General features: G+C 33.2%; 2 protein-coding genes across 2 annotated transcripts in view; one reads left to right on the forward strand and one right to left on the reverse strand.

Moving 5' to 3' along the window:
* Positions 1-20,101, forward strand: part of LOC127728939 (uncharacterized) — a 667,964-nt gene that overhangs the window by 422,547 nt on the left and 225,316 nt on the right. The gene's annotated exons all lie outside the window — the stretch shown is intronic.
* The window catches only part of LOC127729666 (uncharacterized), a 306,784-nt gene that overhangs the window by 166,052 nt on the left and 120,631 nt on the right, over positions 1-20,101 (reverse strand). The window contains exons 13-14 of the mRNA XM_052237520.1: positions 19,581-19,832; positions 9,070-9,276 (exon numbers count right to left, since the gene is read on the reverse strand). Of these exons, the coding sequence (XP_052093480.1) occupies positions 9,070-9,276; positions 19,581-19,832 (459 nt within the window). The remainder of the gene's footprint in view (positions 1-9,069; positions 9,277-19,580; positions 19,833-20,101) is intronic.

The following is a 20,101-nucleotide window of genomic DNA, read 5'->3' on the forward strand; positions in this document are numbered from 1 at the left end:
CTACTGTTGCCTTTATTTAAAGGAGTTCTTGCCCCTAAAATGTTAAAATTCAAGGTAAATCGAATATAACTTCATCTGATACATGATAAAGCCATTGTGATTTTTGCAAAGGGTTGGGTGACACATGAACTTCAAAAATATCAACCGGAAGTGACCTTGTGGAAACCGGAAGTAGCAATTGTTGCACTAATTCAAGGGAAAATACTTGAAAACTATATATTTTTAGAATAAGCATATAGTAACCTTTTAATGACACCGGAAGCTTTGAGCGTTCCTGATGAAGGTAAATCCAGACAAGCGCTTCGGACGCATTCAATTTATAACGTATTGTTGTCATTTTATTTTAGTGTTGGAAAATGGTACAGCTTGCAAAGTTGTGTTAAAAACGCGAATCACAGATATTACTTTTAAAAGATGTGAGTTAAGAATTTAAATCTACATGAAAACATAAAAACTATAAAACTGACATATTAGCAAGGACCCCACTTTTTGAATTTTTGTTTGAGGCGGTTCATTCCCGATGGTCCCACTTTTCAAAATTTTAAGCTCTGATTGACACACATTATTGTAAAAAGTAAAATAAAGTTAAAGCCGAATGACACTTCAAATTTCAAAGAAAAGTTGAAGAAGTTTTATACACTTAAATGGCTATAAAACACGTGTACATGGACTTTCTTTTGGAGGAACATCTTTTATCTTATAAAATCTTCAGAAATGTACTGCTATTGAATTGTTGTTTTCCCTTTCTCTTATTCCCCGATAGCTGTTATGTATGCAGTATCCTTAACAACGAGACCTCTAATTTATACTTCGGCAACCGCACAGTGCAAATGGGAGGGGGAAACAGTGATGAAAGAAAAGGTAAACAAACTTGAAAGTTAGATTGTGTTAATTGATTCTGAAAGAAAAGTTGTAATACTCCAATTCATTTTCAACAAGAGTGCACACGCTGAAATGTCTCGCTTACTATACTGACCATTGATTTTATGTTGAAAGTCATAAATATAAAGTTTAACTGCAAGTATCACATTAACATTTATGATCCAAGAAAATGATGTCAAGGTCAGATAAACCAATCCGGAAATACATGTACACCTTTAATACAATCATTCCATACACTAAATAAAGATGACCTATTGCCTATAGTATAAAAGAAACTGACCAAACCATGGAAATATTGAGCAATGAACCATGAAAATGAGGTCAAGGTCATATAAAACCTGAAAAACTGACATGTACATTGTAAAATATTTCCATACACCAAATATAGTTGACCTATTGCATACAGTATTAGAAAAACAGACCAAAACACAAAACTTAACATTGAGCAATGAACCGTGCAAATGTGGCCAAGGTCAAATAAAACCTGCCAGACTAACATGTACATAATAAAATATTTCCATACACCAAATATAGTTGACCTATTGCATACAGTAGTAAAAAACAGACCAAAACACAAAAACTTTTACCACTGAACCATGAAAATGAGATCAAGGTCAGATGACAACTGCCAGTTGGACATGTACACCTTACAATCATTACATAACCAAATATAGTAGACCTATTGCTTATAGTCTCTGAGATATGGACTTGACCATGCAAACTTAACCTCGTTCACTGATCCATGAAATGAGTTCGAGGTCAAGTGAAAACTGTGAAAGGTTTGAGGATATTACAAGGTACGCTAATACCAAATATAGCTATCATATTACTCATAATAAGAGAGAAATTAACATTACAAAAAATCTAAACTTTTTTTTCAAGTAGTCACGGAACTTGAAAATGAGGCCAAGGACAATGGACATATGACAGACGGGTCTTCCACCTTCTGAAATATTAAGCTTTTAAGAAGTTAGTTAACGCCACCGCCGCCGCCGCCGGATCACTATCCCTATGTCGAGCTTTCTGCGACAGAAGACACATGCTCGACAAAAACTGTTATGACAACGTTTAATTAACAAATAGAAACGCATGGAAAATATAACAATAAATTAAACATCGCTCTATTACATGGCTATCATCTCCGTTGTTTTAAATGTGCGCGTGATTCTATGTTGATTGGTTATTAAGGCCACGTTTGGTAAATTTCAGCAATACAACACGTAACTAATTAGCAGACAAATATTTCACTGAACGAAATATGTTTTGTCTATTTATGTTATTGGTTCGTAATATATGTATACAATCGTGCAAGAGGACCTACTTTAGTATACAAACATGCATTGGTTTAATTATTTCCGTAACAATATAATTTCAAGAAACTCTTTCATATGACTTGTATAAACAATGTAATTGTTGTTTGTTTTGTTGAAAGAATTATTGAATGAGCATACTAGTAGTTGATATCATTTTAAAGTACACATTTTTTCAAGATTTATTAAAATATAAATTGTTGAATAAATCATCATTTAAATTGCACTTTCGATTGAATAATATAACATTTCAAATTTAAAACGATATTTATAATGTAAGGTTATTTATTAAACAAATATGAATAATGATTATAAAAATATTTGTTTTCTCTCTTACCTTTTATTTTAACACTTTTACGTCAAAAATCTTTCAACGACTGTGCACTATACATGCACTGGTTAATGGAGAAATGGCTCATCGATTTTTGTTCTTTTTTCCGGGAAATGAAAGTACATATACACTGGATTTCTCACATTACTTAAAACTGCTAGAACCCAACGTCACGTCGAGTTCGCCTGCGCCAAACAACTTTCTTAATACATTACGAAACTAGTAGTATAATAAGGCCGTTTCTGCCGTACATCCAAATTTTTAACATTTTTAACTTTTTTTAACATTTTGAAAATGGGGTAAAAATTTGATTAGGAGTAAGAGTTGAATTTTGAAAGTAGTAATACAAAATTGAAAAAATAGACCATAAAGACTTGGGTTATGTAGTATTATATTATGAGGGCTTCTTTTAACAATGACTTAATGAGTATTAGTGCTTTGGAAGAAAAGGTACAAGAACAAAATGAAGAAACGTTAAATTGGAAAAAACATTCCAACTGGGGTGTGGAATAAAATTAACGAAGTGACAAAGTAGATGGCATGTTTGGCAAGAGTCGTATACTTATAATGAAAACAAGGGAAGGAGACATAATTAGGGTGTGGGCATGTAGTGGTTTAAACAAAGAGAAGGACATGTTAGAAGGGCCCTATGTAAGAAGTACTGGTTTTAAAATAAGTAAAAATTCTATACAAGAATATTTTTCGTACGACTTGGTTAGAATGTAAATGTGACCTAGCAAACAGTCCCACCCCCTAAGTGAATACCAATTAATTTTTAATCTAGCAAACACTAGATTAAAAAATATTGGTAACACATTTGGAAAATTGAGAAAAACGTTACAGAGATGGGTTATTAGTAGTAAATAAAAAAATGAATAGAACTAATGACAACATGCCTGGCCCATCTGGAGTATCATCCTCTGCACGTATGCCAAGTGAAAGTGGTGGTGCTAGATTTGTAAAAACAGATGCACCTAATGGAAAGTTGCATGTGAACATGACTGTATAGCAACTTCGACATTTGGCTAAGGATAAGGGGTTAAGTGGGTACAGCAGGAAATCAAAAGACATGTTAATTAAATTCATTGAAGAAAAAACCAACCATAAGTTTACACATGAAGAAACCTTTGCTTAGAAGGAACTAATTGGATGCAGAGTTGTCTCATTGGCACTCATACCACATCTTCTTATATCTATCTAAAAACAGATTAAGACTAAGTATTCTTGGTTAAGAAAGGATGATTTACCAGATTTGGTAAGACCCCCTATTAAAGAATATGATAGAAGAAAGGCATTAAAAGGTGTGTTTGGCACAGTAATAATTGAACCTTTAAAACCTCTTGATTCAGATACGTTTTTAAGGCAAGTAAAAGCAAAATGAGAACTAAAATTTCAGAGTCACTTACTAAAAATAAGGCTTTGAAGTTACAACTAGTACCTCGAGTAGAAATGGTAAAAACAAACCCTGCCACTGGTGACAGTACTTACGTTATTCCTTATTTTAGTTCAACAGTAGTTATCATTACAGAATCAACAGACTTTAATTTAGAAATCGCATTTATGATGGAAAAGGTAAAAGAAAACATAGCAAAGTACATGCGTGAAGGTAGTGGTTGGACATTTGATCACATTGACATGCACAACGTGTGTTTAAAACTTTTAAATGTCAATCCATGCAAGATTACCACAATTTATACTTCAAAGGTGATGTGACACAACTACAAGTCATCTTTGAAGATTTTAAAGACATTTGTTTAACACATTATGGACTCGACCCATTACATTATTATACATCACCAGGGTTAGCGTACGATGCAGCGTTAAAAATAACTAAAGTAAACTAGAATTGTTATACGACCCAGATATGTTATTGTTCTTTGAAAAAGCCACTAGAGGGGGTATTTCTCAAATAAGTCATCGACATGGTAAGGCTAACAATAAATACATGAGTAAGCGCGACACAATACTACCTACTAAATACTTAACGTATTTAAGAGAGGATACAAACGTAAACATGTGGTGGATGGTAGTTGTCTGTTTGACACGATCGCTAATTTAGCTGGACGTATGTTTACCTCTTCTATCGCAAAGACTCTAGGAAGTAAAGCCATGACTGCTGCCACTAATGCAGCTCTTAAATGTGTGGAAAAGGAAGCCACCAAAGCTGTGGATCATGTGATTCGTAGGAAACCAAAAACAAAGACTCCTCATCAACAAGCCCGTTTGAACAACATCATTTCATCCTCTAAAAGCAAAAATCAGCAGAAAACCCGTTTGAACAATATTATCTCAGACAGTGGTATTGCAACCATTCACGACTTCGTCAAACGCTATAAATAAATGAAAGATATACTTAGTATCACAGAAGGTTTTTCTTTTGATGAAAGTATTCAGGAATATCAAGTCTATGAATACGAGCCTCAAACTGGAGCATCCTTAAACAGTTCCGGTGCTGAAATACGAATCAACATCGAAACCAAGGATCTGTTTGTCCATTTATCTGAAAGTTATCTCTTGGTGGAAGGACAACTTCTAAAAGCCGACAACACAACTTATGCCGATGCAGATCTGGTCTCCCTTGTCAACAATGGTATCATGTTTCTCTTCAAAAGCATCGGATACAAACTGTCCGGTCAGCAGATTGAATACCTCAATGATCCAGGAATAGCGACTACTATATTGGGGTTGTTGACGTATCCCAACGACTTTAGCAAATCACAAGGTCTCAAAAAATTGTGGTTTAAAGATTCTACGACTGAAGCCGAAGCCGAAAACACTGGTTTTGCAGATAGACAAGGTTACATTATTACCAAACCTACCCCAAATGGAACGTTTTTGTTTACCCTACCTTGAAATCATATCTTTGGTTTTGCAGTAAATTATACCAAAATCATGTATGGGTTTAAACATGAACTCACATTGGTACGAGATTCCGATGAAAACGCGGTATTCAGAGCAGCAGGAACAGATCGAGCAAAAATTGTATTAATTAAACTATCCTGGTTCGTTCCTTATGTGATCCCCTCCGATGACAACAAGATGAAACTATACAAAACTATTCAAAGCATGACTAAACTCGACTGTGGTTTCGGCATGAGACAGTGCGATTCCATATCCGTTCCCCAATGTAGAGAATTCACTTGGAGACTCTCTGCTAAAAGTGGACGGGAAAAACCTAGATATATCATCGTAGCCTTCCAAACCGATAAAAGTAACGATCAAGTACAAAATGCAGCACTATTTGATCACTGTTTTTTAAGAAACATTTATGTCGCCTTAAATGCACAACGTTATCCAGCTATAGACTTTAACACCCAATTTAATCAGTGTAAAATATCTAGAATATACAAAGAAGCCGTCGATTTTCGTAAATAGTTCTTCAACATGGATCATCTCATAAGTAATAATAATATCAACCCTTCCGACTTTACAGACCTCTATCCTTTGTTTGTGATTGATGTAAGTTACCAATCTGAAAAGCTAAAAGAGTCAGTAGTTGACATTCAAGTCCGAGCAGAGTTCGAACCCAGTGTTCCAGCAAACACCGAAGCCTTTGCACTGGTGATCTTAGATAGAGTCCTGAAGTTCGAGTCTGATGGAACCAAAATGAACGTTGTATTCTAAAGATAAATGGATCATCACTTGTTACAACGCATCGTTCAAAATACAGCACCTAGGGAGGGTTTCTCTTTCATCGTGTCAGCTAATAACAACAAAATCGATACCATGTTCAATCCACTCATTTACTTAAAAAATGGAAAGAGTTATGAAATGGCTCTGGTCAACTTAGAGACTTACTACTCTTTCCCAAATATTCATGCAGGGAACAATACCTTTCGTTATTCAAATGATAATGGTGCCACCAGGTTTACCGTTGCGTTAAACACTTGCTCTCACTCTATCGAAAACATCAACAACGTGTTACAAAGAAATCTACAACTCAACAAACACCTCATCAAAATCGACATCGGTGCTAATCACAGTACACTAAGGGCAACACTTACTTTAGCTTAAAACTATCAAGTAGATTTTAATGTTGTCAATAGCATCAATACAGCACTGGGCTTTAACGAAGAAATTTATACACACGATCGAGCTACAAACGGTTACACAGAGGGTAAGATCATTGTCAACATCATCAGCATCAACACCATTCTCGTCAATAGTGATATCATCAGTGGTAGCTATGTCAATGGATCACAACAACCCACCATCTACAGTTACTTCCCAACTGTATCCCCTGGTATGAAAATCATTCAAACCCCTCAAAACTTGGTCTATTTACCAGTCACACTGAAAACCGTCAATCGCATGAGTACTACTTTTACAGATCAAAATGGAAATCCCATCGATCTGAGAGGTGAATATGCAATCTATTTGGAAATAAATTCATCATAGAAACAAAACTGAAACTGAACGTTTTGTACGCAAGGCGCGCGTTTCTTGTACAAAAGACTCACTATTGAAGATGGAATCAAAAGATTTAAAAAGGCTAAATATAGTACGACGTTGAACAGCATTGAGGACCTAAAATTGCGAGATGTTTACCAAAAACAGCTAACTATTCCTGGGGTTAGAAAATCTTTAGTATTTCGAAAAATTCAAAAGTTTTGTTAATAGTTAATTTTTAGTTTTTTACATAATGCGTATTACTCTTCCTTTTTTTTACATGTAAATCTATATATCAATTTGAATTGAAAAACTATACATTTTGTATGATAACTAAAGATGTTTCTCTGTGAATATTTAATTCTGTTAACAAATTAAGTTTGTATTTCAAAATTTCCTCTTAATTATCACAATTACCATTTTGGGGATTCAATTTGGAATAGCATAAATATGATAACCTAGTATCAATAACAGTTGAAATGCTAGGCCTAAGTTATAAGAAAAGCTGCTTTAATTTTTATTATTTTCATATTTATTCATCTTTCTTTTTTTAATTCTTTTTTAATTTTAAATTAATGTTTTTTTCCATTCTTAGTTGTATTTATATTATGAATATTCAGCAGTTCAAAAGTAATTCAGATGTCTATTTAAACATTCAATATTCAATTTTTCACACAACACTTGAAGTCTAAGTTTAATAAGCATTTGCTATTTAATTTGACTTTTAATATTCAGGTAGTCAACTTTCACAAAGACATTTATAAACGTGGAAGTTTAATTCACTTGTCATTTTGTCAAATTAGCTCATTTATACATTGAAATCGAGTAGCTAAATGGATGGTGCAGCAGTTCATGTCAGGATGCAAATTTCACATTCTCATGATTGATATTCAGAGCGAGAACATGTAAATGTGATATCAACCATTTGTCGTATTAGACGATAAACGGCATATGAATAATTCTGCCATTTATTTGTTGACCGTAATTGAATATCTGTTTCACAGATGACGACAGATATGTTACAATCGTCGTAACCACAATCCCGTACTCCTTTTCCACGAATGTCTCCTACAAAATTAGACTTATTTCCGGGTGTGTACTTAGATGAGAAACACGACAAGTGCCACATATGGAGCAGGATCTGCTTACACTTCCGGGGACCCTGAGATCACCCCCAGTTTTTGGTGGGGTTCGTGTTGCTCAGACTTTAGTTTTGTGTTTTGTATACTAGTGTTGTTTGTCTTTTGGTCTTTTGCCATGGCGTTGTCAGTTTGTTTTCGACTTATAGATTTGGATGTTCCTTTTGTATCTTTCGCCTCTCTCTTATTCGTTTAACTTATTGAGCTGGTTGTAAAAAAGAAACGCTTTATTATATTAATTCTTAAAAAGGTATTCGAAACAAAAACAACCTGCAAAAGAAACAATACAAAGGCAACATAGTGATACTTTTGTGGCACAAACCAAAAGATTGATTACTTATCGTGCCGATATGCCAATGTTATAGCTTTGTTGATGGTTGATTATGAAAAAGTACAACTCATTATAGAAATGTAATATTATTAGGAAAACTTGATGTACATAGACCTTTTTTTATAAATTTTAAATCAACTGTATCTTCGGGGCAGTATAAATGAATACAAAATTTCATGAAAAAATATAATACTCAATTTCGTATACTTTGCCTTAAGAAGACATGCACATATTTTAATGAAGATGTTGGATTTAATTAAATAAACGATATGAATGCAAAGACATTATTGTATAAATCATACAAATATTAATACTTATATTCAGATTCATTTCCATAAGTTCTAAATGTATACGTATACTTTGCCTAAAATAATGTTAAAGGATTTTTTTGTACAATATGTGCTTTATGAAGGCATGATTATGCAGATATAACACGACTCTCCATTACATACATTTATCTGCTTGCAAGGGTCTTTTAGCTTGACGACAATCTAATATCAAATCGGAACAACGTTACCCTAAACATTTTTAATAACATAAGACGTAGAAATTTTCTGCACCAGATGCTATTTTAAACAAATAATGATTCTTCAGACGGCTCGATTCCAAATATTTCTAAACTGAAAGATAATACCAAGAACTGATATAACTGTTCGCTTTTAATTGTTCTTTTAATAATTCACATACCTCCAGTTCTGTCGAATTCGTTTTCTATCATGTCATTGTAGGTTTTCTTTGTAAAGTCTTGAGATATGTTTACCACAAGGAGATAAATTGCATTAGTACTAAGAAATGTCTGGTGAGTGGCATAGAATTCTTTCTGTCCTGCAAAATCCCAAAATCCACAGTCTGCATACTGCTCAGTTTCATATTGACTGATTGAAGATTCGTTACCTACATAGATAAGAAATAAAGATACATAAAAAGGTAATCATATGAGTAATTCAACTGTTTTAAATATACTTAATGGTCTGTACTCAAATAACTATATATAGCTCTTTGTGTCGATCTTACGATACCATCATACAGACTCTGACTTGCATAATTGCGTGCATTTATCTAAGAGCATTTAATTTGGTTCTTTTCATCTCTGTGATAATGTTTCAATCATATTAACGTGAGTTTGTATATTATCCTATTTTTTTTCATTAATTTGCCTAGTGCCATTGTAAATATTGTGCTGCATATTAACCATAAAAAATACACAGATTTTATAAATTACTTTTTTACGAATTCTTGATAGTCCTCCGGATGTCACACATATATTCATGAATTACCCTTTACCCGGAAATGTACCTTTATCCAATTACTCTCAACCAGAAAACAAAACTTTTCTCAACAAAGCAAAATATTTTATAGTAGGTCTTGAAACGTTTTACTCTTAAACGGAAACGTATTTACTGTTATCTAAAATACCGTAAAGAGGGTTATTTTCGCGGGGTATTTAATTTCGATTATTTTGGCGGAAAATTCAAAATCGCAAAAATGTATTCCGCGAAAATGTATGCTAACGTTCGGTACTTCCTAATAGCTAAAGCGTTTTGTAAACGATCTATTTTTTTCCAGTCGGCAGGTCAATGACGGTAAAGGTTAGTTTTAACAAATTACATGCCAAAGGACATTGTGCATACATATGTATACCCTTATTAATTAGTGTCTTATAATATAAGATTGTAAGGTACTCTGTCGGGTATTTTACCCTTATTACAGTCGTTCTACAGTTAGTGTGACAAGTCTTGCTAAAGTACAATGTTTACAATAATTTTATCATTTTGAGATCGCCCCGTCATTTAAACCGTCATACTCTGACTCGTATTTGGACTCGGGTCGGAAAATCTCTAGTAGTCGTATAGGAAGACTACAAACATAACCACAGGACTGATAATTGGCTATAATTTACTTTTGTTAGTTAATCTATTCATTACAAATGCGTTTAGTATAACGCTTCATGTAGCACAAGATTACCTTGTTTGGTTTGATTATTCAATCAAAACCTGATAGCCGTATAGAAAAATGACAAACAATACACCTAGCGTGATTATAACGAGAGACTGAAAAAATAGGCTCGCCTAACGATAAACGATCGCTCCCCTCTATTGTTGCTACTGTACTACATTACAAATAAATCATGATAAATACATGTAAATGTTTTACAGCCATAATTTTCACTAGGTTAAAAATATTTAGCCTTGTAGTTTCAGACAGAAAAGAAATTTGAAAATTGGCAAAATCAAAATCAAGAATTGACTCTGAGTGCTATAATTGATACGAAAGTATTGCATATGTCTCGCATTCAGCCACACACAACGGAAAGTTTCACAGCATCGGAAAAAATAAATAAAAGCTACTAATTTCACTAATATTCTTAATTTACAAATAGCCATATCCAGGAAACATTGACAGTGTTTTTGAAGGGGTTATAGTATTTATATCATCGCATATAGCTATTTCTGTGAAATCTGAAACAAACCCGGTGTGGCGTCGTAAAAATCCTTCATAACCTTGAAAAAAAAATTAGAACGGGTTAAAGTCTGGATGGTATGGTGGTTGAAAAAAAAGTTCGACATTATGTTGGTTACGCTATGTCCTCATATAACCGTTAACAAACCGGCCATGGTTCATTGACTGAATTTATTGCATAATCTACATGTTAAAGTTTTTTTTTTTAATTTCAACATTTGCATCTTACTATCAAAAAAACAAAAAGGCGAGACATATCTCGGTGTTAACAGTTTATATTAAAATTGTACACAAACTCCATTATACAGTACACCAAACAGTCGATACTTATAATTTGGCATTGCAATATATAAGTATATATGTATCGTGGCGCTAAACTTAAGAGTTATATTTATATATATGTAAGACTCAGACGACGCCCGGTCTCTAATCGACGTCCGTTCCTCAAATCAACGTCCAAATCTGACGTCATAATGAAATAAGATTCCAAATCGACGGATAATTCTAGGACCCTCTAATCGACGTCTTTTTATTGTTCTCAAGTCGACGTCAAATATTTTGGCTTCTCTAATCGACGTCCTTTTACGACTTGCCGCAATGACGTCACAATTTTAATGAAAACAACTCTCATATTCCTGAATTCATACAATGCATTTTCCGATAACAAATGGTTTGGTTCAACCTATAACTAAAACAGTTATCTTGCAGAGTCCAAATAATAATACTTTTCAACTATTGCCTCTATTTCTATTGTTTCTATTGTTTAAGACTGTATATTGCTCCCTAGATGTCTTTCGATTATCTTTGTTGTTGTCTCATTGATGTCGTATATCCACATGTCATTTATTTATATGAAAATGAAATGAATAAGACAACGTAGATCGAGTGGATTACCTTCTTTCACCAAAATATTGATATGCATGTACATGTAATATGATGTCGGTGTTTGTCTTATTGTCATTTACTGATGTTTGTCCTTTTTATTGTATTATGTTGATTATTTGGGACAGGATGTTGTATACTTTGTTCATCGATGAGAGGAGACTCCGATCGATAGGATGTCGTTTTGGTAATACATGGCGTCACATTGGACGTCGATTAGGGGGGAAAATATTGGACACGGATTTTAGAACGTGACTGTACATTGGACGTCGATTTGAGGAACGGATGTCGATTAGAGACCGGACGTCGATGTGAGTCTAACATATATGTTAGAGGGAATTTGTAAACTGATGTGTTTTGTAAAACCTATAAAATAATTCGTGATTTTATTAAATCACTGACATTGTTATTAATTTTATAAAATCACTGACATTGTTATTAATTTTATAAAATCACTGAAAGTATTGCTAGGGATTTGTAAAATGAATAATTGGCATATGTACAGATATAAAGACTATAATTTATTCATTTTTGAATAATAAATTTGGTCGACATCTGCTGTTACATAATTGCTCTGTTTTTCGACAAGCACACCTTAGAATACCTTTACTTTCAATTTGATTTTGATTATTAGAGTATAGAGAAAATATAGAAAATTATTTATTCCTATGGATGTATATTACAGTATGTAAGATATGACCAAAGCAAACTAAGCATGCAAAGATAGTCAAGATGGCTTTTTTTTTAAAGAAATTCATCGGTAAAAATCATTGCATCATAAAGAAATCGGAAAGATACATTTGAATCAACTAAAGAAATGTAGGATACTACCTTGTGTGAGTTTATTAAATACAAAATCATATCTGATAATCGCACATATACAAGGTTTGATTTACATATTTCGAATTTGTCTACTGATTGCATGTGTGCATCTGGATTAAATGAATGACAACTTAATCTCCTGAACAAATGATCACTTTTACGTATCTTAGATATAGGACTGGTGTGAATTTGACCAAATCTGATTAAAATACGGATCCTTTATTCACAATTTGTTTACAAGGATCTGACAACACTCCGTATTTTTTTCTGTTCCGGTAATTATAATATCAGCCAATGAAATATCTACCTACACATTTTTGAAAGTGTCTACAATTACGACAAAAGCAGAAAATACCGAAAGGTCTTCAAAACATTCGGTAGAACGGAACATTTTTACACCCATGTACATGTAACCGGAGCATGGAATCAGGATAAGCCACTTTAATCAGATTGAATTTAACCATCAATAAAATTCCGTCTAGTAACCAATTCAAAGTCAAGTAATTAGACATTGCAAAACTCGTAAAAACATGCTTATGAAATATGTTTTACATGCTGAACACATTGAACTAAACTAAGTACAAGAAAGAGCAACCTAGTTCCCGGAAAGTAAATGCGACCGTTCCACCTATAGCAAACTTACACATTTCAAAATCACCAATTTTGGTGAATGATTTTCAATAGAATAAAGAAATATGGACACTCTTGAAAAATGCAAACAAAATATAAAGTGTTTTTTTCTTATATTCATGATATTTTATGGTGTACAACCCATATACAACCCATATATGTACAATAATAATTAAATCAAATGACTGTTCATGATTTCCCTGCATAAAAATAAAGAAAAGAATAATTTCACTCTAATCCAACACACACAAACGTTAAAGTATTTTTATCCTAAGATTATTCACATTTTATGACAAATAACTCATCCAGGGGCATTTGAAATGACTAATGGCGAATATGATTTTAATAAAAAGAAGAAATATGGAAATGTTTAAACAATGCGACCACAATTGTAGTAACTTGTCTCTGAAAAATACTTGAATACAGCTACTATTAGTTATGCTAAAAATAAAGTGTGTTTTAATAAATACATGAAGCCTAGAAGAAATACACTGAAAACAAAGTAACGTCACCTGTATGCTTCCGGTGTCAAATGTAAACACTAGGCGTTTTTAGGCTTCCTGTACGCACCAGAATGTAATAAGATTTAAAAAAGAGCATTTTAGTTGAAAAATGTGAGGTATTTTATTTACTATTGAATAAATAACATGTCAGAACATTCCATAATTCAATGATCGGCTTCTCTTAACTACAGACAGGTAGAAAGAGAATTAAACGCCCGTTGTCATCAAATCCAAGCCATTGATACACAATGATTGCATTAGAAATAGATTTTGTACCCTTTAAATTTGGCAATTAATTTAACATAGTTGTGCTGATATTTAGAGTAGTTATGAATATAAAATGTGTTTTCAGCCGTGTATCACCTTCACTGGTGATCCAATGGATGGATCTGTCGTAGAGTTGTCACCTGTTTAGACGTACTTATCAAAATAATTATTCTGTGACTGTATCTTACGATCCTTTACGATAGATATTTAGCTAATCAGCAATCAATTCAATCTTTTTAACGCCTTATATATCATATACTGTGTTACAACTCTAGATTTTACTGACGAGGAAAGGTAACACTAGGCCACCGAAAGCTGAATTTTTAGTTCAGTCTAAGTGGCCGTGTGGTCAAGAGTGCTGGACACAGTGCAGGCGGTGTTGTCTCGATATCCCAATAGCATGTATTCGAATCCCGGCGAGGGAAGAACAAAAATTTGCTTCCGCACATTTGCAGATTTATCATTGTTGTGCTGATATTTAGAGTAGTTATGAATATAAAATGTGTTTTCAGCCGTGTTTCACCTTCACTGGTGATCCAATGGTTAGAGTTGTCACTTGTTTAGACGTACTTATCATATTAATTATTTCTGTGACTGTATCTTACGATCCTTTACGATAGATATTTAGCTAATCTGCAATCAATTCCATCTTCATGCCTAATATATCATGTACGGAGTTACAACTCTAGATTCTACTTACGAGGAAAGGTAACACTAGGCCACCGAAAGCTGAATTTTTAGTTCAGTCTAGGTGGCCGTGTGGTCTAGAGCGCTGGACAGAGTGCAGGCGGTGTTGTCTCGATATCCCAATAGCATGAGTTCGAATCCCGGCCATGGAAGAACAAAGAATTGTTTTCGCAAATTTGCAGATTTAACATTGCTGTGCTGATATTTAGAGTAGTTATGAATATAAAATGTCTTTTCAGCCGTGTATGACCTTCACTGGTGATCCAATCGATGGATCTGTCGTAGAGTTGTCACTTGTTTAGACGTACTTATCAAAAAAATTATTTCTGTGACTGTATCTTACGATCCTTTACGATAGATATTTAGCTAATCTGCAATCAGTTCCATCTTCATGCCTAATATATCATGTACTGTGTTACAACTCTAGATTCTACTGACGAGGAAAGGTAACACTAGGCCATTGAAAGCTGAATTTTTAGTTCAGTCTAGGTGGCCGTGTGGTCTAGAGCGCTGGACACAGTGCCGGCGGTGTTGTCTCGATATCCCAATAGCATGAGTTCGAATCCCGGCGAGGAAAGAACAAAAATTTGCTTCCGCAAATTTGCAGATTTAACATTGTTGTGCTGATATTTAGAGTAGTTATGTATATATATATATATACCATTCTACCAAGAAGTTTGTTTTGCATGCACACGTATAAAAATTGCGGTTTTTATCCAACGCAATCATAGGTTTGAACGTTGGTTTCAATTTAGACTTGTTTATATTTTTTCGTTTGGGCTTGTATTATATTTGCCTTCGGGTTTATATGATCCGTTTATCCTATTTTGACTCTTCAAAATTCAAGAGTCAATCCCAAATTGAGGTAAATTATATGGCCTTCCTAATACCGTTTCGATTCCTAACATCACTGAAGAGACATTAATTGTCGAAATCCGGATATGGTATACAAATTTTTGCACCTCATGTTTGCGGTATACCATCTTTTCCGCAAGTTTACTGTTTTCTGTTTGGTATTTAATTAATAAATTAAGATCCATTTTTACATCTGGTGATCCGTTTATTTGGCAATCGCCATTGCAGTCAGCAGGGTTTAAGAACATCCGTTGTTCGACCTTCTAGTCAAATGCGTTTTGTTAAAATATACTTTTTCACTATTTTTTGTCTTTTAGAAAATATTGTTTGTGCAGTATTTAGACCACTCTACCAAGAAATTTGTTTTGCATGCACACGTATGAAAATTGCGGTTTTTATCCAACGCAATCATAGGTTTGAACGTTGTTTTCAATTTAGACTTATTTATATTTTTTCGTTTGGGCTTGTATTATATTTGCCTTCGGGTTTATATGATCCGTTCATCCTATTTTGACTCTTCAAAATTCAAGAGTCAATTCCAAATTGAGGTAAATTATATGGCCTTCCAAATACCGTTTCGATTCCTAACATCACTGAAGAGACATTAATTGTCGAAATCCGGATATGGTGTACAAATTTTTGCACCTCATGTTTGCGGTATACCATCTTTTCCGCAAGTTTATTGTTTTCTGTTTGGTATTTAATTAATAAATTAAGATCCATTTTTACATCTGGTGATCCGTTTATTTGGCAATCGCCATGGCAGTCAGCAGGGTTTAAGAACATCCGTTGTTCGACCTGCTAGTCAAATGCGTTTTGTTAAAATATACTTTTTCACTATTTTTGGTCTTTTAGAAAATGTTGTTTGTGCTGTATTTAGACCACTCTACCAAGATATTTGTTTTGCATGCACACATATAAAAATTGCGGTTTTCATCCAACGCAATCATAGGTTTGAACGTTGTTTTCAATTTAGACTTGTTTATATTTTTTCGTTTGGGCTTGTATTATATTTGCCATCGGGTTTATATGATCCGTTCATCATATTTTGACTCTTCAAAATTCAAGAGTCAATTCCAAATTGAGGTAAATTATATAGCCTTCCAAATACCGTTTCGATTCCTAACATCACTGAAGAGACATTAATTGTCGAAATCCGGATATGGTGTACAAATTTTTGCACCTCATGTTTGCGGTATACCATCTTTTCCGCAAGTTTATTGTTTTCTGTTTGGTATTTAATTAGTAAATTAAGATCCATTTTTACATCTGGTGATCCATTTATTTGGCATTCGCCATGGCAGTCATCAGGGTTTAAGAACCTCCGTTGTTCGACCTGCTAGTCAAATGCGTTTTGTTAAGCTAGTCAAATGCGTTTTGTTAAACTATACTTTTTCACTATTTTTGGTCTTTTGGAAAATGTTGTTTGTGCTGTATTTAGACCACTCTACCAAGAAATTTGTTTAGCATGCACACGTATAAAAATTGCGGTTTTTATCCAACGCAATCATAGGTTTGAACGTTGTTTTCAATTTAGACTTGTTTATATTTTTTCGTTTGGGCTTGTATTATATTTGCCTTCGGGTTTATATGATCCGTTCATCATATTTTGACTCTTCAAAATTCAAGAGTCAATTCCAAATTGAGGTAAATTATATAGCCTTCCAAATACCGTTTCGATTCCTAACATCACTGAAGAGACATTAATTGTCGAAATCCGGATATGGTGTACAAATTTTTGCACCTCATGTTTGCGGTATACCATCTTTTCCGCAAGTTTATTGTTTTCTGTTTGGTATTTAATTAATAAATTAAGATCCATTTTTACATCTGGTGATCCATTTATTTGGCAATCGCCATGGCAGTCAGCAGGGTTTAAGAACCTCCGTTGTTCGACCTGCTAGTCAAATGCGTTTTGTTAAGCTAGTCAAATGCGTTTTGTTAAACTATACTTTTTCACTATTTTTGGTCTTTTGGAAAATGTTGTTTGTGCTGTATTTAGACCACTCTACCAAGAAATTTGTTTTGCATGCACACGTATAAAAATTGCGGTTTTTATCCAACGCAATCATAGGTTTGAACGTTGTTTTCAATTTAGACTTGTTTATATATATATATATACATATATTCACGGAAGCAAAATTTTACAATTCCAATTTTTACCACAAATTTTTCCTGATTTCCTATTATTTATCAGCTTCAAAATCGTACGAAACTGATTTCTATTCGCACACCACGAGTTTGAAATGGTAAGAAAGGCATGCCAAATATTTTGAAAGCATTTTAGTGGGTAGACCTTGATGACAAAATGTCTTCGTATTTTTTTTTCTCTCATTTACACAAATGAATGGGTAGGGTCCATTCATAATCCATGAATGATTTGGCAAAGTCTTGTTGAAATTCATCATCGCATTTTGTGTTTATGGCAAGTTTTTTTTATCGTACCTTTAAAACCAGTCGAAAACACTAGTAAGCGTACACAGTTGAAATGATATGCACATTTTCCTAGTTGGAATAGCCATGACTGTTTAAATGCCAAGTAGACATATATTAGTTAGAAAATCTGAAAAATCATGGTAATATTTACATCCTGAATGTAAATTAATGGTTGACAGTAAATAAACCTGTCGACAATGTGGAAAGCTTTTAGTTTTTAAACACTGCTGTAAAACATGTTAATCGTTTGATTCCGGACAAAAATTCCTGAAACAATTATTTAATATATAATTTGAAAATCACAAACTTTTATGCAATTTGACCATTTAAAGTTAACAAATATTTAAACAATTAGACATCAGAAATTAGAAAAAGAAAAAAAAAGGAACGAAATTCTGAATTATTCCAGACTGCCTAGTTGAAACATTTTTAGATAATTAAGTGACGATTGTATCGTCCAAAAAAGCAGTTATATTCAGTAAAGGAAGATTAATTAGCCTTCAAAATAATTATATAATTAGAAGATGAGGTGTAATTTTCAATGAGGCAACTTTTTACTAGTGACCAAATGACGTAGAAATTAGGTTGTTTTTTTCCCAAAAACAACAGTCCACCGGTCAATGATTCAATCAATAGACGGCACATTCAATGGTTCCAAACCTAAACAGACAACCATTTACTATTTAAGTACTTTCTTTGTGCTAATGTATGTAATCTGTTAGCATTATCTTGTACTCCCAAGGCTGTTCAGATTAAATTCTCTAGAATATTGTGACTGTATGTGTTTTTGAAAACAATAGACAGACTGTTAAGTACAGCCCTTCGCGCAAAAACTTTATACCTTCATTGTTCTATCAATTTTTTCTAAATTCTACTTTTCCCAACCGTTCAACATTTGATTTATATTATGCTTAGAGTTGATCCATAACACCCTAACAACAGATTTCTTTTTAGAAGCCTTTAGTATATGAACGATAACCTTCTATCTTTGTCAGCATTTGATTTTTGAACATTTTGTTAAAATGAATGAAACGCCTAAATTTAATGCTTATTAGAGTTAAACCTGTCCAATATTCCTAAATTCTTACTCATTCTCGTAACCAAGTATGAACAATCAATATGTTACATAAATGCTAAGTCATTATTTCAATAACTGCAATATTAAAACACACAAATGACTTGCAATGCATTTGTAAGTGTTGTCGCCATTACCTAGGTCAACTGCCATCTGTTTTGATCCATTTTGACAAAGATACCTTAATCTTAGTACAATTACACAATATATGAGTTGTTAGTTGAGACAACATAATTAGTGAATGATAGTACTTTACAGGACCAGTTATACAATTTGGAAAGAAGAATATATAGCAACATATATGCAAAATTTAGTGAGTTTACGTAAAAAGAGCATCTTATATAGAAAGTACAGTAAACCACATTCATGTTTATAGTACGTCTTAAATTTACATACTACGATTGATAAAAATAATGACACACAAAGCGTCATTTTCATCGACAGTCAGAAAGTGTTTTATACGAAAAGTATTCAGATTACTTATATCAAATTTGTATATGATCTATGTGGGCTTCGTATATGCTTAATATATTGATACTAAAACAAAGGTGATACAAATGTCACTCATAATACAAGATTACCTGAAGCAATTGTCCATTCTTTTGTCTGTAAGTCAATTTTGCATCTTCTTACTTGAATATTAATTCCATCAGTGCTTTCAACATTTTGTATGTCTTCATTCAGCAGTCGTCTTAATAGACACGTTTTACCAACACCATTTTCTCCAACAATCATTATTCTAATGTAATATCTTACAGCGATACCAGTTTTAGCTGCCTTCAAAAACATACTTCTGTCATGCATAGACATCTTTTTTACAGCATCTGGCATTTCTGTATATATAATACAAGTTTGTATACATGCTTGTTTTCTGTTTTAAATTGTTCATATTATTTAAATGCGAGAAAAAAATTGTTGCATGAATTTGAGCGTGCTTAAATATGTGCCAAATTGTAAGTCATTAAACAAAAAAGCGATATTACAGCCTTATTGAAATTGAAGAAAACAATTTAGACTAAACATTAAAAATTGAAAAGTCACCTCCGGATAAAAAAAATATAAAACAATATTTCACGCTGGAAGTTGTGCAACAGAATTTTTG

Source organism: Mytilus californianus, unplaced genomic scaffold, assembly GCF_021869535.1.
Source record: "Mytilus californianus isolate M0D057914Y unplaced genomic scaffold, xbMytCali1.0.p SCAF_2, whole genome shotgun sequence".
In the NCBI taxonomy this organism is placed as follows: domain Eukaryota; kingdom Metazoa; phylum Mollusca; class Bivalvia; order Mytilida; family Mytilidae; genus Mytilus; species Mytilus californianus.